Source organism: Brienomyrus brachyistius, chromosome 21 (genome assembly GCF_023856365.1).
Source record: "Brienomyrus brachyistius isolate T26 chromosome 21, BBRACH_0.4, whole genome shotgun sequence".
NCBI classification, from domain to species: Eukaryota; Metazoa; Chordata; class Actinopteri; order Osteoglossiformes; family Mormyridae; genus Brienomyrus; species Brienomyrus brachyistius.
The window spans coordinates 10,671,631-10,699,132 of NC_064553.1; the positions used below are offsets into that span (position 1 = coordinate 10,671,631).

Consider the following 27,502-nt stretch of genomic DNA (forward strand, 5'->3'; position numbering starts at 1 on the left):
GAACCGCTACCCGATTGGCCAGTGAAGGTGCTCCCATTGACATGTGCCGCCTGTTCTTTCTGTCTAAGGCATTTACTGGCCAATCAGGAAGAGCTTCTTTCATGAATATTGCTAAGCTTTCCTGAACCTCCCTGTAAAATGCAAATTTGCATCCAGGTCGTCTCCCATTCGTGAGCCACCTGCTGCCGCGCCGTTCCGATTTGTCGCTTTGTCTCGCCGTTGTTATTTGCGCCTCCCGGCAGGTAGCCTGCTTGCCATTCACGCTACGGGGAGACAGTTCTGCCTCTCTGGGAATTAGTCCAAATGCAGAATGCTGGTTTATTCAATCCAGCAGGCTCTCATTTAACATAAACTGTAATTAAAGTCATTTGGCGATACAGACGAAGGACGCTTCGTACGCAGATCACATGAAAAAAATTGAAATAAAAAATTTACAAGCGAGCGGGATGGTACTGTTATTGCAAATATTTTGATGCTGTATTTTTCTCGAGGTCATTATGTGTAAATTCAGTTGTGCCGGGGGGGGGGGGGAACTGTATGTTTTGTAGACTGAGAGTTTCAATCGACTCCTCATTGTCCCCGTTCATTATCTAAGATACCCTTGAAGATAGCAGGATAGGTTTGAATGCGCCAATGGGATTTAAGCTTATTCCTACGAATGCAGGAGGGGTGTTGAATCGCATGCTGTTATTGGCTAATATCACCGCATCAAAATTAAAGTTGTGATGCACTCCCACAGGCTCGTGAACCCGCCTCCCCACCATGAAGCTGTTAGCTGACGTTTGCCGCTCGGTATTTAACTAATGCGGACAAAATCAGTGGTGTTACTGTAGGAATTACGCATTTTCAGTGGCCAGCGGGAGAAGCGCAGCTGGAACGCACAGCGGCAGGGCGCGTCATCTGGCAGCGGGCAAACCAGCTCGTTTGTTCAGGTCCGGAGCCCATTCGGTGGGTCACACCGGCACCCGCAGGGGTCGAGTACGGGCGGGGCTGACAGGAAGTGAAGCAGAAGGGAAAGGAATCCGCCAGTCCAAAGTGCCAGGGGGCACCACGGGCCAGCACACACGCACCACACCCACATGTGACCTCGTGCCATTTTCCCGGTGACACAGCACAGCATGCATGGACTCCGAAAGCTAATTCCGGAACCGACTGAGAACGGTCATTATGCTTTCTGTTTAAACAGAAATCATAAATACATCAATGTCTAACCTGTGTGGTTGGGAGTTTGAGTCACACTTGGCCTCTGCGTGCGTGGAGATTGCAGGTTCTCTGTGTCACGTGGGCTTCCTCCCGCCGACCGAAGACATACAGTTAGGCTAATTGGCGTCTCTAAATTGCCCAGGGTGTCTGTGTGCCCTGCGATGGGCTGGCATCCTGCCCGGGCGGCAGCCTTGCCTTGTGTCCTGTGTCGTATAGGACATGTTCCAGGCTCCCTGTTATTCTACTCAGGATAAGCGTTTGCAGGTGGATGGAAATGACAGAATTGCACTTAGAATATAAGCAAATACGTGTCCATATGTTATTACTACAGTGCCAGTCCAAGGTTTGGACACACTGACTCACAGAATGGTTAATTTGTACTATTTCTTAAAGTTTTAGAATAATTATAAGGACAAGAAAACTATAAAGCAACATTGTAATTACGCACTTACCAAAAAAGTATTACACAAAATATTTTTTTTTGGGGGGGGGGGGGGGCGGCTCTGTGGGTTGGGACTCAAGAGGTTGCCAGTTCAACTCCTACGGTTGGCAGAGTGATCTCACTATTGGGCTCTTGAGCATGACCCTTAACCCCAGTTGTTCCAGGGACCGGCTGACCCCACAGTCTCCTCTACTCCAGTTCCATGAGGTGACCTCCTGGATGCTCTGCCAGCTGTCCTGAAGGAGCGCCCACATATGCTGAGCTCTCATTGGCTGCTTTTACGTCACTCTCTGGTCAGACTCCTCCAAAACCATCTCTACTGTGTTTAGGTCAGGTGCCCAGGTCATGTGATGCGACGCTGTCACTCTCCTTTTTAGGTGACTTGGCCCATGTGTTTTCCGTGTTCATGACAGATCACTCCAAAACTGAAACAAGGTGAAAGGTGTTGATTGGAAACCTGCCGCGTGCAACTGCGTGTGCAGAGAAGAAGTATCAGACGCTTGGCAAGGCCTTCTGATGTCACATCTGTGCTGCCTTCAGAACTGCGAGATGAAGATGTTAGGAGGCTAAATTTGGAGATGGTTACAAAAACATCAGCTTTGAAGCTTCTCTGGAGAACAGGCGAGTTCCAGGTAAAATCCCTGTGGTCTGGCATGGAGGGGAAAACATCAGGACATCAAGGTGCTCTTCAGCAGATGGGACAGGGAAGCTTGGCATCGTCACGGCTAAGTAGGATGGACCCACACACAGCAAAAATCCCGATTGACGCTTCCTGATCCAGAGCGCCACGTGCTTAGGGGGAAGATTGGCATTTGAGCTTAACGATGACCCCAAAGACAGAACAGGCACCATATAGACGCCTCGGAAGGCCAGTATTGTACAACATAGAGCGAAAGCCCAGGCACTGAAAATCGGCATTATGACCTGAAAATAGCCGTCCAGCAACACTCAGTCTAACAATCAGCAGCGGAGTGAGTCTCCATGCAGAAACGGGATACAACTCCAGACCTACCCACACTCCCCCGGGCCTGAGACCGAGGTCCTTCTACCTGTCTGCAAAATATTGACATGTTTTGGCTTGGAATGGTTCCGAACACTAGAGATGAGGAAAGACATATATATTTTATTTATTGGAAGATTGTTGTAGACTGTTGTTCGAAACGGCAATATATGTGAGGGACTAAGGAAAAAGAGCTGAATTTTATTATCACTGCGAGCTTTCTGTATAGTGCACAAAACACTTTTTTTTTTGTTTTAATAATCTAGGCTGCTCTGAGGCATCAATATTAATGGGTGTGGGCAGAAGCAGCTTTACTTGGGAGGTCGGGGGGGGGGGGTCTGTCTGAATGCACGGCCACCCTTACCGGACACCTGAGAAATGCTTTTACGAGCACGTAAAAGGACGGAGGAGCCGCGTCCCAGCACACCACAGCCGACGCGGCAAACCGTATGTTTGCTCTCTTCAGCCGTGCATTATGGGAAACCCCAGAGGACTATTATTGGCTGTAAAAGCAACCCCGTTGGTATGTATCTGTGCCTGAAAGGGTCGCCTCACAGCACCGGCCTGCCGCCAGGCCTCTTACTGCATTGTGCCGAGTTGTGCCACCCCCCCCAAGCTCAAACTGCACGGGGGGTGTGGGGGGTCACGTCCACATCTCTCTGGCAGGCGATTTCCATTGCCCAGGGGGGGCCCACGGTGCTGAGCACACAGCGCTGCGTATCTGTCTTCTGGAAGCTTGCACGGTCGTGCCCACTGCCCCCACAGCAAGACACCCCCCCCCCAACCCCGCCCCAGCCTGCCCTTCTGAACACCCCCACCAAGACACACTGCGGTTTCATCTCCCGCCTTCCAGACCACGTCCCTGCGGAGGGGCACTGGAACACAACTGCAGAGGAGCTCTGAAATTTATTTGGGGAGGACATATTTATTTATCACCCACCCTGTCCCCCCCCCCGCGAGAGGCACACATTATACGTCGATCCCTCTAGAGCCGCTAAAATCTAGGCCGAGGGATTTGGCTCTGGCTGCACTCACCGGCCCCCCCCCCCCCCGGCCAGTGTGTGTCACGCCCCCCTGCACATCTGACACACCCCTCCATCTAGAAATGCTGACACCATAATTACAAATAAAAACCCACCCTGTCGTCGGCTGTATTGAACTGGTGAGGCAGCCTCACCAAGATCTCAGACAGCGCCTGGCTTTAAATACCCCTCCCGTTAATTACAACGCCGATGAGGTCACAGGAAGTTGCAGAGGACATCACATGACCAGAGTGAGGCGACTGGCCTACGATTCTCCATCTGCTTCCATTACTGCCAATGCACACTACTTCCCTTCAAACTAACTGCAAGTTCTGCGCGAAAATATTATGAAATACCTTCATAAAATATATATGTATTTATAACACATATAGACTTCAGCTTCTCAAGCTTCAAACATTTCATTATCTCAAAGATGACAGATCCGTGCAGAGGATTATTCCTGCTTATCATGACCAAAATTGGCACACGGTGGAAGCGAGAGGGCCTCTCTGCTGCTGTGACACGACAGTTCGAGTCCTCAGAGGATGAAGGGAAGAGAAAAGGCGGAGGACGGGCGGGGGTAGTGAGGGAGAGTCACCTGGGTCCAGCCTCGGGGACAAGCCTGCGAAGGCCTGGCCTCCTGTTGGGGCAGAGATACCCTTTCGGCCCTGTAGGGGGCGCTTCCTGTGCACCGGCAGAACAGGCCAGTGGCCAAAAATCATCCAGATTCATTAACAACCCCCCCCCCCCCCCACAACACACACACACCTGCTCCAATGGTAATAAAAATAACACAGCCCAGGGCTCTTAATGTGACTGTACATGCCTGAACCTGTTTAGGGACTACTTTCAATTTTTATCCCTTTTAAAACACTTTAAAACAAATAAGCCATTTAGGGCAACTGTAAAAGCAAATATTTTTCTTTGGAATTTTACACACAAACAAGCTCCATACTATCTATAGCTACTAGTGTGGAGAACATAAGCCATTTAGAATAGAACTGCACGGTAAAGCGCTTCTGAAATACCGAGAATAGGGAGATCTGTTACTTCTCGTTGAAAAAATGTAATTTTTAGTGCAGCAGTATCTTTTATTGGGCCCCGGTGTGGCCTCCATCGCCCCAAAACAGGGTAATAGTCATACTCTAGTGAATGACGGCACCATCTCACATTCTGCTTCATGTTCTTCTTCAAGTTTCGGGCCAATTTACGCTGTAAAAACCTGACCGCTAAGGAAGGATCAGGCGGCAAACCCCAAATAAAATCGGAGTCTGCCCCGCCTTTGAATCCCTCCGTCAGTTCAGCCTCTCCCCAAACCTGAGGGCCTTCGTAGAGGTGTGGAAAATGGGCCGCCCCCGCCCTCTCTCTCTCTCTCTCTCTCTCTCTCTCTCTCTCTCTCTCTCCGCGGCACAGAGCTTTGCGTGTTTCGTTCGCCAGTGGATACATACCTCCTTTCCTACATATTTTCTTTCCCGGTTTTCTGGCACATTCCTTGGTTATTCGTTTTACTGCAAAATGAATAGAAGACTAAAGAATAACACGGGCGTCCGTGACACACTGGAGCATTCAACAACACTGTCGCAAGCTAAATGGAAACAGAAAAGGACAGAGGCTCTCCGTCACTCCATCTAATGTCATTACGGGCGACCGTCATCGTCACGGATTCAGCCCAGCTCAGGGACACACTCGTCACGCCTACACACACATATGCAGACGGGGCGACGGGGACACGTCACACAGGACAGACTGGGCGCTGTAAGCAGGGGGGGACACACGCACACGCACAAAAAGAAGCGGGGGCGTGCAGGGGAACATGCACGCAGCATGCTGTGTTTCCTGGGCCGCCGTACGATTAGGGAAACGCTAATGCCTCCCTGTGGCCCCTGCGAGTCACTCACCATCCTCAGTGGGGACGTATATATTCAGGAAGAGGCAGTCCTCGCTCTGGTCCTGCACATAGGATGACACCACCTCCAGGCCGTTGGTGAACCACACAGGCAGCATGACGTCGGGTAGCCTGCCCTCCAGGACCGTCTGAGGGCACACTGGGGCAAACTGGGTAGTGTTGCGGGTGCCCGACCATGGTATGGGCGGCTCCGGGGGCTGGAAGCGGCGGCCACCAGTAGGGGGCGCCGCATAGGGGACACCAAGAAACTGCACCACGGGACCCAGGATGTCGTTTCCCAGCTCCTTTTTGAAGCCGCGGAGCTTGCCGTAGGTCGTGGTGACCACAGGGTCGACGTCGTCCATCTTCTGCTGCTGTAGCGTCACGGCGGCCGCCTGCAAGGCCACACCCAGCGCCCACAGGGAGAAGGCGGGGCCACCCGGCCGCGGGCGCCGCCCCGGCATCCTCCCACCGCGCTCCAGGCGACAGCGGACGGGTCCTCTACAGCTCCGAGGCACTCGAGCTCTCTAAACGCGCAGGCGGGATGGGGCGCTCAGAGGGGGGGCGGGGAGCGTGGCAGACGCGAGCCGGCAAGGCCGCTCAGAGCGCGCGCGCATGGCAGGGGGGGCCCATCGATCTCACTCGCAAGGGGGGGGGCATCATCCTCACTTGTCGCCATCCATCAGCCGAATCCTATTGACAGTCGTGTTTCCTTGCCGGCCGGGCGGGGGGCGCGGCCATTTGCTGGGAGACCCTCGGCCGACAAATCAAATCCAGCTTGGCCCCGGGTGCGAGTGACCTGTGGGAAACAACACAGTAACTAATTAGAATACATATATCCATATACGGGCAAAGAGGAGTTCATTACCATGGCAACAACTCCGATTTCAGGCCGACACCTCATCAGTCACCTCTGGCTCCCCGTTCGCACTTTTGCTACCGAATCCACCTTCACGTAACGAGGCAGCAGGCTGGGTGATACCAAGGAGCGTCTTGTTTACCTCTGGCCCCCTCCTCCCCTCTCAGCTAGCCTGAGCAAACCGCAGATTGAGCTCTGAAGAACAGAAACCGTCAGGAGGATGAAAACAGTAAGTCGTGATCCGGCTGCCGTTGACCACATTCGTTTATTCGTAATACGATGTATTCCTCTCTTAAGGAGAGCACCAATAACGAGATCGAGGGCGACAGTACCGTTCGCGGTTCCGGCGTGGTTGATTTTTATTATTAAAATAACGGTTTTTTTTTTGGATGCTACGCAGGGGTGCTTTAATGTATAGGCTTACCTAAAAAGGAACCTCGACTACGCTTGCTTAGTAAAACAGCCCAGGGTCCCCCCGACCATGTTAATGTGTCTCTGGTGCTATATTTAGACACTCTACGGAAAATTCAGGATTAGACAGCCAGATGCGGAGAAACATTCCCCGGGATCAATTAAACAAAGCTCAGCCGCGCCCCCGCCCTGCGACAGCCGGACAATCACTCAGAATAAATGTAACAGTATGTGACCCTTCACGCCAACGCCCCACTTGAATGTCCGTTTTCATATGAATCGAAAAAGAAATGGTTTCAAAGTTGGGTCCATCCCAGCCCATCTCGAGGGCTCCCTGGCCAACAGAGGGAGTCGTAATGATAATCGTCTGAACGTTCAATAGGAGCAAATGTGCAGGTGTGACACCAGATTTCACAGAGTCAACAGCAGGCGAATCGACTCTCACAATGGTGCCGTGCAGCCCGTCCCGAAGCGCTGCTAAAAATAGCCAACAGCCGATTGGACCACTGAAACGGATCGCATCACTTTCCACGCTCCGTCCGACATTCCCGCAGCTTTGAAGTCACCCACGGACGTTCGGCTGCATTTGAAACAGTTAAGCTTTTTAATAGATGATTACCACAAACCTTTGTAAAACGTTACCTATGAAAACTTCCCACAGGAGTAATGCTGTTATCAAACGGAAGGGAAAATGGCATCTTCCCATGGTTATACTATAAGCATTTACACAGCACCTCTTACAGTGGGCAATCCATCCAACCTGGAGAACGATACCAGCCACCTTCCTGCCTCCTGAGCCTGAAAACCAGCTGCTTTTGTCCACAAAGAGCGTAAATATAACCTGCATTCTGTCACCCTGTTGCGCTTATATTAAACTCCACATGGGAACAAGAAGACCAACTATCCTACAATTTCCTTCGTTCCCTTGGAAGCAAAATCATCATAATTATCTTCAAACCCTTATCCAAAAGAGGGCTGTGCATGCGTGCATGGGTGTGTGTGTGGGGGGGGGGGGGGGGGGGCTATCCCCCAGGCAGCACAGGCCACAAGAAGAGGTGGATTGTACAGGCCCAGAAAGCAAAAATCCAGAGCAAGATTTTGTTTCAACCAACCAGCTGAGTCCTCGTTGACTGTGATATTGTATACTCAACAGGTTGGTTGAATCCTTGGTCTGGACTTACTTTCTGGACCTGAACTATCTATCTCTGGTCACAAGGCAGGAAAACACCGCGGATAGAATGACCAGTATTATATTATAGTACAAACCAGTTTAAAGATCCCATATAATGATGTTCCAGCTGCTTATCCAGTAGTTCCAGGGTGAGCCCAGTGCTGATTCCAAGCTAAACATGGCACAAGCCTGGACACTCCCTGGACAGGATGCCAGTCCATCACAGGGTCCTCATACCCAGTGGGCAATTTAGATACACCAATCCACCCAGCTGCCCAACACAGGGAGACTTCAGACTTCAAACTTCAACACAGGGGTAGGATTCAATGCCCAACCCTGGAGACATGAGGCTATAAAGTTACCCTCTGAGCTAGAGTCTCACCCAAGCAAAGATCTGACACACAAAATTCCTCCATTGATTAACCAAACGAGTGTTGGGGGGGGGGGGGGGGGAGGGGGAGTGCACACTGAGACATAATCTGCATCTTTATCATCGGAATGTCTGCAAAGTGGGTAAACATTGAATTGGGCTCCCAAATATTTAGCTTTCAAATTGGCTGCCTGACTGTCTGGCTTTGATGCAGCAATGGGGGGTGGGGGGTGGCTTAGGGGCTGGGTTGGAGGTGGGGGGGTGTCTGTAAATGGGTAAGCTAGCTTACAGAAGGATAACAAAAAGATGATGGGGGAAACATTCCAGGAAACAAACGTCACCTCCCGAGACACTGCAGGCTCCTCGGAACACAGCGATTGCACCGCCGGGCTTGACCCACGAGTCACCCAGGGCTTTTTGCAATGTGCCTCGTTAGCAGACGAGCACGATTCGATTACTCGGGTGAACATGCCTGGCGAGTTCCCGCCCCCCCCGACTGCGACGACCCCCGTATCCGGCACAGATGCAATGCCGGCGACAGAGCACATGGCCAGTGTTATGTGCCTCGCTGCTCTCCTCCGCGGGGGCACAGTAAATGACATAAACCGCGATCAAAGAAACCCTGGGGGAAGGGGGGGGGGGTTCACCGCCATAGGGGCCGAATGGGCAGCTGGAGTTTCTTTTCCGGAATGTTCCAAAAAGGCCACTTATTTTTATATGGCTCTCTCCCTGAGAGCCCTCGAGATTCAGCAAACATATCATGAGAGGATTTGAAGCAAATCAAATCACAGAATTGGAGGCAAACGTAACGCCAGTTAATTTAACATGGTTTTAAGTCTGTCTAAGAAAATGAAAAAATGATGATACCGCAAAAAAGAGGATAGAAATGAAGACAACCTTGGAGAGATGTGATGTTTTAGGAAGGATGGGGTGTAGGGTGGGGGGAGTGTGCCGGGGCCTTTGAGAGTCCAGCATGACGGACAGCACTCAAAAAAAGTCTTGGGACACTTGCTTAAATCAGTAAATTTTATTACCATTATTTAAAAATCGTTATCAGAATCAGAATCAGAATCAGAATGGACTTTATTGCCAAATGTTGAGCAGGTTTACAACATCAGGAAATTGCTGCGGTGTTCAGTGCGATATTATGCAATACTTAAACAGAGGGAGACAGTCAGTTAGATAAATAAATACTCCATTCATTTGTCTGCAAAATCACATAAGAAACAACCAGTAGTATTAAGTAAAACATTAATATCAATAAATTGAAACCCAAATTGTAGCTCTAAAAGAGATGTTCGGAATTAAAAAGTTCATCGACAAGCAGCCTCACTGGGTGTTTTTTCACCTCCGCAAAAACAAAAACCACCAAACATTTAGCATCCCTTTGGGAGCCACTGACTACCATTGCAATTAATGGCAAAATGGGAAGAATAAAACTAAGTTGATCAAAAAAACATTAAGACACTGAATAAATAGAAAGGATAACATGTGCAGATGCGTTAAAAACTGCCCGTCAATGGACTTTTGTTATGAGGCCTTTAAGTTTGCAACATTTTTATAGAACTAAGCAAGCGTCCCAAGGCTTTCTGTGGGCACTGGAATGAACTGGAATAGATGCCCCCATCCTTAGAGATCAGCACCCCGTACCCCAGCTTACAGGGGGCTATTGATTGGTCGGGCTGTGTTACTGGAACACAGACGAGCAGGGTGGGCCACCAGCTGGCCCTTTGTTAGCCCGGTGGCTGGACCCATGACGGAGATATGTCAACCATGTGGACTGGGTCAGGACTATGTGAGGCTCTGCTAATCCAAGGCGGCCTCCTTCATTAACCCCCGACGAGCAGGTCCGAGATTAAGGTCCTGATGCGGGGAGCGATTTTCCAACAAGACAGTCTAATTCCTTTTATAATCACTCAAAAAGAACCCCCGTCTTCCCAGAAACGTTAAAATGCCAAGCAGTCTGTCAGCAAATGTCTATTTTATTTGCTGTTTGAGTCTTACATCAGCAGAATGATGGGTACGTCCTGCTGCTCTACAGAAGAAGCGTTGAGATTCCACCGGCTTAAACAGCGTTAGATTAAAGGCTGCCACTTCGCGATGCTAAGCATATAGAATTTTTTTTCCTGCAGTTCAAGTGTCATATCAAAACAAGACGGGATCTAAGTCGCAGACTTGCATAAAGATATTGAATCTGAAGTTATAACAACCCGCTGCATGGGTATCTTACATCCATCACACGACGTATACTTTAACTCCCTTTTGGTGACAGCATTTGTTAAGCAACAACATGGCTGACATTAAAGCTTTCATGATATGCTAAGGTATTATAATGCGATACACCTAATCAAAATAAGAATGATTCTGACAAGAAGGACAAAATAACAACAACAAACACAGGCCACTAAGATAATTTGTCCATCCGTTTTCAGTTACCGCATAGCCAGTACAAGGTCCCGAAAGGTCCCGGAAGGTCCCGAAAGATCCCTAAAACAACAGATCAGGGAAATCCCTGGATGGGAGGCCAGGCTGTTGGTGAGCACACACACATTAGGCATCTATATCTTTGTGGGGACTCTCCATTCATTTCTATGCGAGATGTCTATCGTCTAGGAAACAATGACGACCTTAACCCCTACCCAGCCCTAACTTTAACCATAAGTATCGAAACAAAATACAAATCTTTTGGCATTTTTGGTTTTTTTATTGTAGCCATGGATTTTCATAAAACTGAGTGTCCCCTAGTGGGACTGAAAAAATGTCATGTGTTACATTTGGTCCCCACAATGCGAAATACACATGGTAACACACAGACCCATTCACACTCACACTCACTCGGAGCCGGTGATTCACCAAATCTCAAGTTGAGCTCCCACACAAAAAAGCAGACTCTGACTACGCAGAGTGGAAAATAAACTCAGAACCCCGGACGTATAAGGAACTAACTCATACCAAAGTCCCAACGATTCAAAACGGGCAGAACCTGGGAACCACAACCAGACAGAAATGCAAAAGTAGAATATATGCAGTCAACAGACAAAGCATCACAGGATTAAAGCGTTTGCTTAAAGGCAGACTTTGGCCATCCTGAGCTCATTCCAGAGGCTTGGGGGGGGGGATTTACAAACAAGGTGTGTTTCAGATTCAGAATCAGGATCAGGATCTTTTATTCACCAAGTACACAGAAGTGCAATTTCTTTTGCTTCAGGGGAAGTTACGACTTAAGCAAATTAAACATACAACTAAAAATCTGCGTGTACAAATACTAAGACAGCAAATAGAATAAGGAAAAAAAAATATATATATATATATATTGGGTAATAGTGCAAAGCCGTCGATAACGGTACGAAGCTTGTGCAGCGGTTGCTTAGATTATGAGACAGTTTCTCCTGGGTCCTTATTCAGAAGGGCGATGGCCTGGGGGCAGAAGCCGTTAAGGAGACGGTTTGTCCTTGTGCTCAGGGCTCTTGTTCTTCGCCTTCGCCGAGATGGAAGACGCCGGAAAAGGGAGTGGCCGGGATGCAGGGGGTCAGACATAATTTTTTTGGCTTTGATCTGTCTTGGGACTATTTCGGACAATACGCTTAGTTGGCACGGCCTCTACGCCACAGGAGAGGGGGCCGATTCCTGGAGACGCCCGCAGCCAGCCAAGAGAACGGCACCATAAATTAGCTTTGGCGCCCCCTCTCTGTGGGCGTATAAAATCACCCCCGCTTTACTCCCACAAAAGCACTGTAAAACTGGCAGTAAAAGGCCCCGTAATAGCCTGGTTGAAACGCGGGTCCTGTTCTTAGAGGTCAGCACCTTGCTCTCTCCTCCAGGCCTACGTCCCACTCCAGTTCAAACGCGCCTCGCTGGCGTAACTGAGCACAACGTGCCAAAATCACACACTCTCTAAGACCAGGGGACTCCAGACCAGGGCAGCAGCACAGTCATGTGACGCAGTGTTGCCGCGGCGATGCCGACGGCTGCTCCCTCTCCTCCTGTTTTATCATTTCAGTCAGGTCCCGCCACAGCGATCGCTGGACTCCACAGGAAATTGCAGCGTAGGCAGGAACTCCAGAGACCTGAGCAGTGGAGACGATGGTTTGCGATACGGCTGTGTCTGCAGGACAGTCACGCCACATGCTCGTATTTTTAAAGAAAAGAAATTACACGGCAATTAATGCACTTGCAGGAGACTCTACCTTATATGCCAGGAGCCAGTGATACAGCATTGGTGCAAAACCTCCAGCTCCTTCTATGCAGTAGATGAGCATCAAAGACACATGGGTTGCCCTGTTTAAACTGCTCGTGGGAGATTTACTTAGACGAAAATGTTCTGAAGGCAGGACGAAAAATGATTGGTACAGAGATATAACAATCAGATTGTAGAGGAGGTGGGACCAAGACATCTGATTGGTTAGTTCCACTAGCTCCCATTGCTTGTACCCACCTACTCTACAATCTGATTATCTCTCTTAGCCAATCGTTTTTCGTTCTGCCCTCCGAACATTTTTCTGTAAGTAAAACTCCCACAAACGTTTAAATCCTGATCGCATTCCCTGGCGTGTGGACAGAGATGACATGCTGACCTCCTTAGGACTTTACCCCACCTGCCCCCACACACCGTCCCACCCACCCAGACAGGAAAGGAAATGGACCTCTACAGTTAGTCAAACGGCATCTAGAAGCAAAAGAAACGTTCAAGAAATATTACGATTAATAATCAAGGCAGACGGCGGGCAGCTAAACTGCTCCAGCATCCACAGGACCCAACGATACGAATAAATCAGGAGCCTGAAACATCCGGCTGAACAAAATCAATGCAGTGCAGCACTGGGGGGGGGGAGGGCACAGTGACACTGTGGTTAGTACTGGGGCTCAGTGGGACTGGGGTTCTGATCCTTGCCCATGGCTCTGTGTGTGTGTGTGTGTGTGTATGTGTGTGTGTGTGTCTGACAGTGCAGGTTCTCCCTGTGTTCATCTGGGTTTCCTACACACCCTCTCTCTCCTCACACAGCCCAAAAACAAGCTGTGATATAGACTTTAAGTTGCCAATAATCTGGGGTATCCCCTCACCCCGTAATGGATGGAAGATGGAGATATGGAAGGTGGATAGATGGAAGCATACCACTGCAAGCAACCTAACTGTAATATAGAGTAAAGCACTGCAACTATCAAATCCATAAAATGATGGTGTGGAGCATCACTGCTTAACCGAAGGACCGTTCTGGAGCCATTTCTTGCCTTACATTTGCTCCTCTACTTGCTCCTCTCCAAAGACTCTGCACGCCTCACTACGGCAGCTCAGCATTGATTCGTCATGGCAACCCCATTCTGTGCATTATTTCGACTCATTACTCATTATTCATGCCACTTGGACCGCGATATCGCAGAAAAAAATCTGCTCCGCGGGGTTTTTCCTATACGTGAAGAACGTGATTGTGTTTTATACATGGATATCACCCCTACATGCAAGTTAGCAAGTTTGCCAAAAGCGACTTAAGGTTTTGCTGGTTTGATGTTCTACTGGAGATGTTAAGGTTTGATACCCTGCTCAGGGGTACAAGACGGTACCACTAGAGGCAATGTATCAGTCAGCATATTGGTATCAGTCGGCGTTCCTTAACAAACAAGGCATTGCTATTGGTCCAGTGTGACAGTCTTGGTCAATATTTAGATATTTGCAATATTCAAATTTAGCGGCACTAGAGCTGAACTGGACATAACCGCTAAAATAATGTAGACGATTGCGTGGGACGATCATCCATTTTCCGTAGTGGAGGACGAGGGATTTCGTCGGCTCATTCGCCACTTAGAACCTCGCTAGTCTCCCAGGTCGATGCTACTTTGCTGACGTCTCACTGCCTGAATTATAGGATGCGGCCGCTACTCAGATTCACGGGGTCTTAAGAAGTAACGTCACCCACGTCAGTTTCACTATAGATCTGTGGAGCTCAGGTGTTAGCCAGTCATTATCAGTATCGGTAATATTAAAGAAAAATATATCAGCATCGGTGAAAATCTCTAAATCGGTGCAGCACTAAGTACCTCTAAGGTCTGTAATCTCTGTAAAGTCTGTAAAGTCTTTGAGGTGAGTCCATTTGCTTAAAAGAGCCGGTGACCCGCCATCCTCCTGCTGCCTCCCTGTCGTCTCCCTGCCGTCTCCTGAACAGCCAGGCTAACCCTTCCTGTCCACATAGACAAATTCACCCATTAACTCCACGTAGCTACCCGCTCATGCATGTCGGGCGAAACTCCCCGCAGCACACTCACGCTCAGATGTTGCACCAAACAGTTTACCAGTCTGAAAAACAGCGCCCTTTGGGCGCACGCTGTCACCAATTATCCCCCTCTGTGACAACAACACGCAGCATCCAGGGCCTGATCAGATTATGCAAGGTAAAAGCTGTGATCGCACGGCGCATTTAAACCTCCTTCCGTTCAGCTGAAAATATTCCAATATCGCCCACGAGCATCAGATGTTGCGCAGCGAAAGCTCCCCTGGTCTCTGGCGGCCTGCAGCTCGCTCCGGCGAAGCTGTCCTTCCTCGGCGGAAAGAAGAGAGAAACAGAGACATTTCCCCCTTTCCCGGGATGACAAATGCAGCTGACAAAAGGTGAGAAATTGGACTCTCGAACCCCACACCGCTCTAAGGAGAAAAACAGCAATCAGAGGCATAATCCACCTGCGGACCGCAGTCATACAAAAGTAAGGAGAAGAGGGAGGCTGTGGCCAAATGTATGACACACGGTTTATAATGCGGGAGGCGGCCGATTGATTAATCGCAGGATGGGGCCGGGTGCTCGGGTCCTGACGGCCACGACGCCGTGTGTCGAAAACAGGAATCGATCAGCAAGCAGGCCGGATGAAAAGAGAGTCCATTAATGCAGCTACCGCACCAAGCTTCTCCTGCCTCTCTACCACGAGTCTGCATTGCTTGTTCTCAAACGCCGACATTTCTCCCAGAAGGAAACAGGGGAGATGCCACTGAGCTTCCCAGGAGCCATTTATAGAGATGTGCCCGTGGATCTGATCCCGGGTCAGCTCTCCCGGGACGTGTCACCTCCTTTCATTTATACTGGGGTGTTAAAAACCTCGGCTGAGGGACATCAGCATGGCCGAAGATGAAAATGACTGCCAGCGAGCCAGCCGGGGGGTGGGGGGGGGGGTCTGCAATGGCGGGCAATCATGCCAACAGAGGCATTGTTATTAAAACTGAAATCCTTTCGTGCCCCTAGTCTCCCTGATCTTCTGGCGACGGGCAGAAGGGAAACATTACGCTTTTAGTTTCAGAGTCGGGGGGTAAGGAAAAGTAAGGGAAATTTATTCCTAAAACAGTATAACAGTATTGCTGAAATGCTGTCGAGTACCAGTGAGGTCAGTCGCGCCAATCAGACACAATAAACCTACCGCAGCCGTTGAATCAGTAAGTAAACCTGGAAATGCACCTTTATGTTGTAAACTTAGAATTATTTGGGGGGAAAAAATCAACTTCCCCAGTTAGCTTTGACAGCGCAATTACAAAAACTGTTACTACCTTATGCTCTTGATTTAACCCTCGACAAAGGACAGATAACGACGTTTTACGTTCAACGGTGACAAGCACGAATCGATCTGAGAAATGAAAACAGAAGACTCTCCCAGGACTCAGTGGGAATAGCAAAGACTTGTTTTGGGCATGTCACATCCCTGGGCAAAGCAATGTTTCATATCATAGCTCTGAAAGCCCCCAGCTGACATCTGGTCCACCAAGGGCCGTTCTGCTGTAAAGCTTGGCGTAAAGGATCCTCATTGGCTAGGGCCCAGTCCCGTCTGCCGCTGTGTCGTGGGACCACCCCCCACCCCCCATAGCCGCGGGACATGGTCCACATAAAGCTGGCTCCACAGCTCATACACCAAATGCTCCTTTCACGCGAGAAGTTCAAAGGCAGCCCCTTGTCTTGCACAAGGGAACACGACACCGTGTAATAACGGGCGCCGGCGAAGAGTCAACGCAGACCAGTCTGCCCATTAACACTGCTAACCTCCAATGGGAAGCTGGCTGCGGATCCTGGTTTCTCCTGCAGCATCGTCACCTCGCGACTTGTAACGTCACGTACGATTTACGGGTCGCGAGGTGAAACGAAGTCCTTTCTCGCTGCGTTATATAGCAGCACGGCAAGCAGTGGGTGATGCATGTGCATGCAAGGCAGCAAAAAATTATAAGGAGTTAAATTAGTAAAAAAAAAAAAAGTTATGAATTAGAAAGCATTTATTATATAATTAAAAGACTAAAATATTATAATGACGTATTAAAATCTAGTCAAAAATAATCATTCAGCAGGAGGTAGATATCCCATTAATACTAGTCTTTTATAAGTATTTTAGTTTAAATGGACTATATACACTATAATATAGAGAAGGAGGAGTGCATAAAAAGAAGGGCGCGAGCTCTAGTAAGCGGTTTGGGGAATGGCACCATTATTTACGACCTGGTGGCTCCCTCCCCTGTACGGAGCGGGTAGAGATGCAGACGGACTTGAGGAGAGAAAGCTGTCACGGCGTGATGTGGAACTCCTGCGAAAATATCCCCTGATCCTTGAAATCTCGTTATATTACCACCTTATTTATTCCCTCGGTAAGGCAGAGGCTGGACCGCCCAGCACAAGCTATGGTGTTCGATGGTAATTGCAGCTACAGGAAAAAGTGCAAACCTGGTCGTGCATAATACAAAGAAACCTCTGGCGGCATGTATAAAAGAAAAGTGAATTTGGAGCATTTTGTGGGACTCGCCGTCCGACCTCCACTTCCAGGCCAGCCCCCCACAAGCCCTTAAAACTCAGAGAAATTGCACTTGCTGAAAATAATGAGAGTCGAGTGAGTATTTTTTCATATGTTTAATGTGGCATGAAAAAGGAAATATTTTATCGAATCTTTCTACTGGCTTCGTGTTAATCAAAATTATCCACTGCATGTATATTGCTTAGTCCAATACAGCTATGTATCCTACATGCAGACATATGTATAGCCTGGTGCAAGTTAAAAAAATAATAAATTACATAAAACCCCTTATTTTGGTTTTCCTGGCTGTATTTCAAGTTACCTGCACCAAAAAAACTTGCCATTTCCTATCCCAGGATCTTGGATAAATTATAAGTCAATTAATAAAATAACTCAATTTGCCCGGTTCATTTTAATTAAGGCTGCGGGAAATTGATTTATCCGGCGACAATGAGGATGATGTCCCGCCACACTTTGCGGAATGAATGACAGGCTTTTCCCGGCGCTATAGCGGCAGGCAGGCAGGTAATAGCGCTCGGCGCGGCTGGCCGGCGCAGAAGGAGCGTCATTCGCGCTCCGGGCCGCCTTTTCATTTCACACCTAATGCACGCAAGCTGAATGTAATCACGCCTTTTAATGCGGCTTACTTATTTGGATAAATATCGAGCCGTTTTTTAATGTATTTGGCAACTGGACGATAAAACGAATCACGACAAATTCGGGTTTACCTGATCTAAGCCGCTTTAAACACCAATGACTGAGTGCAATTAAATCAAATATATAGCATTCTAGTTTAATACCGAAATACAGGAATACTGCTTCAAAAAATGCCACGGGAAAAGTGTCTCCCTGTTTTATTTTTTCTGACACTATATCCTAAGAAATACTATTATAACTGCCACACAGATCAACTCGCGAGATGCCCGGGTAGCTGTATCTGAATGCTAACTTTGACTTTGAGAAAATAACGTCATATTTACCATCAAACTTGGTTCGTAGCCCTGCCACCACAAGCCGACGTCTTCTCTGCCATGCCAAGTACTCCAAAGTGCACTCCTTCCTCCCCAAAGCCCGAATGCAGCTACCTCCAATTCTCCAAGTCAAAATGAAACCGATTCTATTTTTAAATGATATCCTCGATTTTGTTTTCACAGTAGTTCGTTTTCGGATCCAAAAAGACCATTAAAACAATCCTGCGATTTCCTTCCACTGTTAATATAATTATCTAAATTACAATGGCGTAAATCCAAAACGCTCGTGTATTTTAAACAACGGACACGGTATTTCTTGCAGATCTCTACCCGTCATCTCCATACACTGCAATGGTAAATGATTAATATTTTTTCCCTCTTCGCATCATCTCTTTCTGGTTCTGCTTGCGCCGCCTGTTAAGCCGCCGACTTTGCCCCCCTTTTCCCCCGGTACCGAGCGCATGAAGTGCGGTGCATCGCAGGCTCTGGATGGAGCAAAGGTGCGCCCAGTGGCCGCTGAAGGAACTGCAGCGCCGCACGATTTTTATTTTCAGAGACAAATGTCGGTTATAATTATTGAAGGAAGCATCGGAAATTCGGGACTGATGCTTTAAAGCTATAATCTAAACAACTATCCAGCTAATATCAGACGTTCACGGTTATGCATAAGCTGCATCACGCTATTCCATCATTGCCCAATCTCTATATATCCCGGTTCACGGTATCCTGCTAGCGGGTCAACAATCTGCCTGGCCGGGTGGGCACGATCCCTCCTGTCGGACTTCTAAGTATACGCCGGACATGCCCTGCACGATCGGGGTGGACAACTTCTAACTATTGGAACAAGAACTGCTATGGGAAGAAAAACATGTAATGCTGTTTTTGTCTTCCATTATAAAATGGAAAAATTTTGGTCATTTCAATGTCAGGCTAAACTACTTTCAAATATCCAGTTGCAATATATTCCCACTACGGTTCCATAAATAATCTGTTATTACTTCACACCGTTAAATATCAGGCTCACTCAATTTTCAGCGCGTTATTGAAATGGCCAGAGCTGTTAATTACCCATGACAGTCATCTTTGCTCCAAAAAACAAAACAAGCCACTTAACTACAAAACAGCTTCTTAAATTGGTTTGGCATTTTTATGCAACCGTAGATTTTTATTTTTCCTGCCGCAAGTTAAATGGTTATTAGTGGAAAATAAATACCCTGTTGCTGTAGAAAAGACTCCAAAGGAAAGGCAAAATGTCTCCTGTCAAGCTAAGGAAATCATTATCAAAAGCAACAGGTGCCTTTGTATACCTCGAATGTAGGCCTTGCTCATATTTCCAGGTTGGGTGGAACTGTCTCTCTTGAAGGTCTAGGCTTTCAAAGCATGCTGCTGACGGAATGTTAAAGAATTCGTAATAATCGCGTCTGTTCCTTTTCTGTCATAGAATACTAGGCTACATTATGACTGGGACAGGGTCGTTCAACCAAATCTGAGGGGCTACACAAAATTTAAGATCCAGCTATTGTAATTCCAGCACAAACTTTCAGATTCAACCATTCAGCGAGAAAGTGCCAGGAATACCCAACCTGCACTGTCAGAAAAATTGAGTACCGGTTTATACCTCTGCTTCTCACTGGGGCTGTACCCTCAAGGGTCTGCCAACTGTACCCTAGATAAATGTACCGTTTAGTCCAGGGGTGGGCAATCAAAAGGCCGGTGTGTGTGCAGGTTTCTGAGGTAACCTTTAGGTCAGCTGTTCAAACCCAGTGCTGAGGACTCTACAGCCAATCATCCTCTAATTAGTAATCTAATTAGGGAGTTGCAGCTAAAACCTTCATACACAGCGGCCCTTTCTGGGTAAGACTGCTCACCTCGATTTTAGTCTGACTGAAGATACAGAAATGGACTCTGAGGAACATGTCTTCAAACAATATTAATGTACCCTCAATGCTACAAAAAAATCCTGAGTCCATGTCTTTACCTTAAAACGTACATCTAAGGGTACAATTCACAGACAAGCAAAGGTACAAATTGGTATTCTTTTTACAATGATTAATTGTCATTGTTGACACGCCACAGCGAAATGTGGCCTCTGCATTTAACCCATATGTGACAACGTGACATAGCAGGGGGCAGCTAATTCAGTGCCCGGGGAGCAGTGCTTGGGGGTGGTACCTTGCTCAGGGTACCTTAGTGGTGCCTTGCTGGCTCGGGATTTGAACCTGCAATCTTTAAATTACAAGGCACGTCCCTGACCATTAAGCCACCGCTACCCACAAATGTTTCTCCCTGACAGTGTGCAGACATCTCTGGAACTCCTAACATTTCAAATAGATCATGAATAAAAACATATATGAAAATTATAGTATATGGGCCTCAAGTGCGTTTTGTAAGTGATACGGGCTGAGATCCCTTGCAGTTAGTATTTACTGCCTTTCCCAATCACCTACTGTTTTAGTGCAAAGAGTTGCAGCAATGAAGTAATCCGTTTGTCCGTGTTCCATAAGAGCTTATCCAGAGGAAGGTCACCTGGAGGTTTAGGCACGATTCAGGAAGCAGAGGGCATAAGGCAGGGGACATGCCAGTCCATCTCAGCACACATCCAGCCATAAAACAACCAATGATCTCATTTCTTTCTACCATTTTTTTCTGCTATCACTGTTTCCTGAATGCCCTGAAATGTCAACAGTGTTAATGTTAAGTGGCACTGTCATGCCCTGCTCGTCGGCTCCTCCTGTGTGCCACGCCCCCTGCCTACCCACGTGTGTTTCCCGGATTGTACCCAGCTGTGTCTGATTATTTTCAATCAGTCCTGTGTATTTCAGTCCGTGTCTTACCCGAATCCTTTGTCCGTCATTGATGTTCATTGATGTTTGTGTGCGTGAGATCCCCGTATTCCCGATTAAACCCCGTTCGTCCCGTATCCTGCCTGCCTGCTTCCTCCTTCCGCACAATCGCCGCTCTCCGCCGCGCTCGCGCACCACGACCCGTGATAGGCACCATTTCAAAAAATTATTTTGAGCACTTATTATTTTGAAAAATCCATTCAAATATATTCGTAAAAGTCAGTCAAAACACAAGCTATGGATATGTTGCACATTTGGTATGTATTACATTTGATTTCTCCAGATCTAAAGGATAAAACTAAATGTAATTATCCTTCCAATAACTTTTCTAGAAATATCTACAGCTCAAAGGCAATTTTCCATCAGATAGATCCTTGAGGCAAACTTTACGTATATCACAGGGGTGGCCAATCTTAGCCGCACAGCCGGTGTGTGTGCAGGTTTTTGGGGTAACCTTTAGGTCAGCTGTTCAAACCCAGGTGTAAGGACTCCTCAGCCAATCAGTCCTGTAATTAGTAATCAAACTCAGGACTTGCAGCGAAAACCCACATACACAGCAGCCCTTTCAGGACAAGATTGCCCACCCCTACTATACCAGCAATCAAAGGTGATTAACTCAAGATGTCTGTTAGATACAGCATCATTTCATATTTTCCATGACCTCCTTCTGCGTGTTGTGCTTCCACACACACATGCTGTACATCACGGCACACAGATTCCTCATCGCTTGTAGGATCTGAAGACCACAGCAGGAATCCCCCACCCCCACCTCCAAAAATCCATTCTTTGCAAAGCCCAGACGACAAGCTCCCCTGAGCTCCACATTGCCCAAACAACTTCTCAAATCCCTTCCTGACGGGGTCCACCTCCAAGATCAGGGCAGAACCAACACCAGCAGCACCTCTGTGGTTCTGGAGTGGCGATCCCAGAAGGCGGCAGACTCCGGTCAAGCTCGCGCTCCTGGAAACGCGGCCTGTTGCCTTGGGGGCTTCGGGCAGCGAATCTGAGGACTGTGAATCTTTAAAGGGGGGGGGGCATGAATTTACTGCAAAATACACACAGGCATGGGGGAGGAACAGCTGTGGGGTCCGTGAGACTTCCGGGTGCTTCCAAACACAGTTGGCTCCTTCAAAGGCACCATAATCACACCCATTGTTCATTTCCCGCCACGCAAAGTGGGACAAAACTACAGGCAGCCAGGCAGAGGACGGGGGCCGTGGCGGCCCAGAGCCGGAGCCGAGCGGCCCGGAGCAGACTGCACTCCTGAGCCTGGATATGGGGCCCGCCCGGGGCCCCTCGGGACCTGTCATGAAATCATAGCACCACGACAACACTGTGGAGGCACTGGTCCCCTTCCCAGCCGGGCCCGACTATAAATAACGGCATCCCAGCGCGTGCCATCCCAGCACCGGCAGCCCAGCCGGATGCTCGTCACGGACCAGCTGGAAAAACCGCTGCTGGCCAGGGAGGCGAGGTGGGGTGGCGTTCCCGGGCCTGCGCGCGCTCGGGAATGCGGGCCGGGTTCGGGGACGAACGGACGGCTACAGATCACTGCCCGCCCATGTTAGCGCATTAGCAATTAGCGAGTATGGTAGTAACCCAAATATAGACACTGCAAAATGCGTTTTTCCCTTTTTTTTCCGGCTAACACGGGGAGTCTGATGACTTGCACAGAATCCGACGTCCTTGAAGCCCAGTTTTCCGGACGTGGATAGGAACCTCTCAGTCGGAGCTCCTCGACTGAGCAGGTGATTGGCAGCTCCATCTGATATGCCTTTACGGTCAGCAAATAAGCCCAGGCAGCAAAGCCCCCCTCTAAAAAGCCAAAGCGTTTCAGGTCGGTGCCGGAAGCTTCTGAGACAAGTGGACCTCCCCCCCCCCCCCCCCCCCCCCAGCACCACTTTTGTTTTTGCTTCTCACCTTCCCCTCGGTCAAGGACAGTTTTGCGGTATAATAAATCACCCTTAAGGCCTGTTGCACGTCTGCACAGAGAAAACTGTTCAGCCACGTCAGATCGGTGCGCAGGAACGATAACAAGAATGGAGGAAATGGCCGACTATATATTACTAAACGGACGTGAGCGGGCGGCCTATTAAAATGCATGAAAAGTGCAAAAACAGCCCACCGGAGGCACACTTTATTAGACAGTCCTGCAGAAAAGATCCTCGTCCCGGCCAGGGAGGACAGCAGCAGGGCGCGAGCTTTCCGGAACGTTCCAGAATGCTCCGGAGGTGCCGAGCCAGGTAGCCGATGGGCAGCAGGTACATTACTTAACATGCTGTAAATCAAAGGCACCATAATCTAAACGGGATTTCAATAGGCCGTCTGAGCCTGGGCCTTCCACAGTCCGTAGCTACGATGTCCCGGCGTGCACTACGACAGCCAGAATATTTCTCCGGCTGATTCCGTACGAGCGTCTCATATTCAGCAGATCTTCTCACCTTGTTTCCTTCCAACATGTCTCGTTACAATCACATGTATTGGAGCTAACTGGCTCAGGGAGTGAGAGTTCTGGATTAGATTTGACAACTGGGGGGGAGAGGCGGGTTGTGCTTAGTACCGCTTGGAGACAATCAGTCGATATCATCAAAACTCATTGGAGCAAAGACAACAAAATTTCTCCTCGGACACAGCAGACCTTTAATCCATCCATCCAGGGGGGAAAAAAAGAGAGAAAAGCTGAATTGCGGCCCAAGTTTGAAGAAAACAGCCAACCAGCAGGCGCTGTGTACAGTCGGCATGTTGCTGACGAACATCTGCATTGTAGTAAGTGGCGTTCAAAAATGGTTCATTTAACGGAGAGAGCGGCACGCCAACATGGGCGGATCAGTGCCGCAATCACAGCCGGCGCGGGAAATCGCGGGCGGAGGAGATGAGTGTGGGATTTATTTTATTTTATTCTTTTTTTTTAAGCTTGACGCTCATTCCAATTACATCAGGACCGCGATGCTCCAACTCCTTGGCACGTATCGACCCATCACTAAATCTTGTTTATATGGGGGCTGAGGGTCTGGGAAGGCTGGTCCCCAGTATGTGCTGCTTCTGGTGGACTGCTGGAGCTATTGGGGGGGGGGGGGGGGGCTACAGCCTCGCGCAGGCCCTTGAAGCCGATTGCATGACAGAGATGGGGGATTTTCTGCAGTGCTGCCAGGTTAATAATTCAAGAGCGCCAACTTCAGCGGCGGAGGGAAATGGCTCAGTGTTAAAAACAGACCCTCACAGTGCAGGGAAGGCAAGCGAGTGCTCATTATGCGCCCGTTCTGATTGTCAGCTCTCAGTAAACATCTTTTTTTTTTTTTGTTCCTTTCATTTTCTCAGTTTCATTTTTGGGCCGGATGAAGATATCAGTACCGAGAAGCCTCCTCCACGTAACAGTGAAACCCTGATACATTTTTAAGGACCGATTTCGCTACGCCCCAGCGTTACAGAAAACCGAGAAATAAATTCTGTCGAAGCTGCTGTTTGGTATAAACTTTACTTTTCTCCCGCTGGGGGCGCATAAAACCTGGTACATAATGCGCTTTTATACGCTTTGCCATTCTGTTTTATTTATTTATACAGCAGCTAAGCAACTTGAACAGTTCGACCGGTTTATTCCAGTTCACACATATGTGCAGCTGATGTATTTTGCCAGTAGATCTTAGTACCTTGCACAAGGTTACTGCACAGATGCGAGACCCTCGCAGTTGTCCTTTTCACTGTTCCTTGTAGACATGGTCACGCCGTATGCTTGATCCGCAAGTTGACCGTCCCAGAATACGATACATTTTACGTATTATTTATTTAGTGTTTGTTTTTACCCAAAGCGACATACTTTGTCCTTTTTGGGAAAACAGGGTCAGACAGGAATAACAAGGGATTAAGGGCCTCGCTAAGGGGTCCCGCGGTGACATCACTCTGCCAACCCTGGGAATTGAAATGGTGACCTTCCAATCACAGCCTCCTAACCTACTGCCCACTGCCCCGCCCCCCACAAACACACGAGGATGTAAATCGATTGAAATTACTAATTATTTTGATCTATCACCACATGTCTGACCACAGATCCAGTTCAGGGTCGTGGCGGCCACAATCCTGCAGTATCGTATTTTTTAAGACGTCAAGGTGACCGAAAGATTGTTACTTATGAACTAAGAAGGGGAAAAAAAAACAGGAAATCTTGGGGACAGTAAACAAATTTATTGACCCAGATAAAGTATAAAATGTAGTGCTTGGCAGTGTGGTTAAGCTACTGTAATATCTCATTATAATATACTGTAAGCCATCCATCCATCCGTACTCTGTAACTGATTATTCAGTACAGAGTTGCAGGGGATCTGAAGCCTATCCCACAATGCACAGGGCACAAAGCAGGGGGCGGTCTGCAGTGACGGCCGCCCCAGCTCAGGGCACAAACACTACTCCTTCACACTATGCATATATGTATGCTGTATGTGGCCATGGAAAGAACAATGCTGAAATATATCACAGCTTGTTGTTTGCTCGTTATTTATCGCAAGGTCAGGAATGATGGGACTGTTTTTGGAATTCTGCACAGACTGTACGAAAAAAGAAGCCGAGCTGACATTGAAATCACATTTCCTGTTCTCACAGGGCAGAGGTAAACTATCTTGCTTGGCGCATAAGCTAATTTGTATTCCATGACACACACAACACAGGCTTGGGTTATGAAACAAGGCTTTCTATCTTCTTTGATGTAAAAAAAGGATGTCTTACTTGGATTTTGACAATAGAGGACGAAACGCTGGTGCAGGTGCTCTTCCCATATGCGCTGACGTCTGTCCTCACGCCCCTGACAAAATGAACCTTGATTTTGTCTCCTAAGGTACTGAACTGATTCAATGTAGACAATCTGTTTGAATGGGGGTAGGGCAGATTAAACACTGAGGAGTATGAATGGTTTTGATTTCCATCAAAATATGGAACACAGGGACTTTCCAATTAATGAACCGACTGGCTCTACTTGAAAAATGTACAGATTTGCGTTCTCCAATAAAGTGCATGAAAGTTTCATCGATTAAATTGCCTACGACTCTCCGTGGTTGATCTCCTCATCCATGCACAGAGCACCTGCATAGTCAGTAACTTCCTTTGTATCACCACTTCCTGTCATGGACAGGTTCGCCGTGGCGAGCTTCGTCTGTGATCACAAACAGGGATTTCGCTCTTTAAGGATGGCAAATATAAAAGGGAGTACGGAAATCCACAAAGGCAGTGCCGCTGTACGACTCGAGGGAAACTTTAATGTGATTTTAAGCCCCGGATTCAGTCTGACATTTTTTTTCTTCCCAGAGATGCCAGTTTAGGCCCCTAGAGGCCAAACTTTTGGTGTGTCGATTAATATTCCGCGCATGTGGAACTGTGAAGGGCATTCGAGAATTATCAGGCGTTTTACAGGGAGCAGGCCGCTAGGCGACCACACCGAGCAATTGTGTCTCGGTTGAAAAGGAGGCAAAGGATGCAATCAATGGTGAAGGGGCAGACCGGGAGCACCTTAGAGGGCAGGGGCACTAAAAAAGGTCTCTGTATTATTTTACGGGGAGGACAGAAATCCTTTATGTAGAAGATCCCTACAGGGCGGCTGATTACATGCAAAAATTGCCCAGCCCAAACATAAACAGACTGTATCGATCCCTTCCGCCTGTTTTACTACCCCAGCAGCAACTGCGTACCCCTAGCCGACAGGAAGAATGTACAAGACAAGCGCTCTGCATACCGGCACTGATCTGGGGTCAGAAACTGCACCATGTTCCACTGGCCTCCCCACCTCTATGGCGCCTCCTACTGTTAGTCGCGTGCATTACACCACCTGAAGAAGCCCTCGACACGCGGGCAGCGCTGTCTGTACACATCTGGGAAGGAGCCTCCCCTCCCTGTGTGCACTAAGGGGGGGGGGGGGGGGGGGGGCTGTAGCAAGAGAGGGACAATGAGGAAAACGGGCCCTGGTTTTACTAATGTCAAGGAGCACAGATCACAGCCTAACTACAAAGACTTTCACATTCTCCACTGTTTGGGCCTCCTACGCTCTCTCTCTCTCGGTTTCTCCACATATCCTCGCTTAAAGGATACAGATTTTAAATCCATCACACCGATGCATCATGTCCATTATATACTTACACACATCTTATACACATACATTCATTCTACTAGAATGTAGTGGTCCAGCAATTAAATTGCACTAGTCTGAATTATTAATATCTCTCATCTAATTCCACATGCTCTGTTCAGAATTAATTGAGCTAAATGATTTCTATATGGCCTCACCATGCAGAAGTTCAATACAAGTTCAAACGTAGTTTATCTAGAAACAAGAAAGTTTTATTGCAACCTTATACTGTAGTAATTATTAACTTAATGCTTGTATCTGTTCATTGTCCTGACACACTGAATTTCCATAATTTCTATTCTTATGCTCTTTACTGCTCTGATGATATATCTATGTACCTGCTCTGTTTTCATGTGTCCTATCTCAGCACAGACAAGGGCCCGTTTTGAACAAAATGGCTAGTTTCTGCTATGTAACATCTTCCACCCTAATGCCAAGCTCTCGAGCGAAAGAGGAATCCACTTCATCATTCTT

General features: G+C 48.2%; 1 protein-coding gene across 6 annotated transcripts in view; it reads right to left on the minus strand.

The window, feature by feature from the left end:
- Window positions 1–27,502, minus strand: part of LOC125716424 (neuroligin-1-like) — a 165,174-nt gene that overhangs the window by 117,853 nt on the left and 19,819 nt on the right. For 2 of the 6 annotated variants that reach the window (XM_048988704.1, XM_048988700.1), the window contains exons 1-3: window positions 18,089–18,583; window positions 5,566–6,351; window positions 5,116–5,175 (exon numbers count right to left, since the gene is read on the minus strand). In XM_048988704.1, coding sequence (XP_048844661.1) covers window positions 5,116–5,175; window positions 5,566–6,016 — 511 coding nt within the window. In that variant the 5' untranslated portion in view covers window positions 6,017–6,351; window positions 18,089–18,583. Of the gene's footprint in view, window positions 1–5,115; window positions 5,176–5,565; window positions 6,352–18,088; window positions 18,584–27,502 lie in introns of those variants that run through there. The other 4 variants (XM_048988701.1, XM_048988702.1, XM_048988705.1 and 1 more) reach the window with 2 other exon arrangements.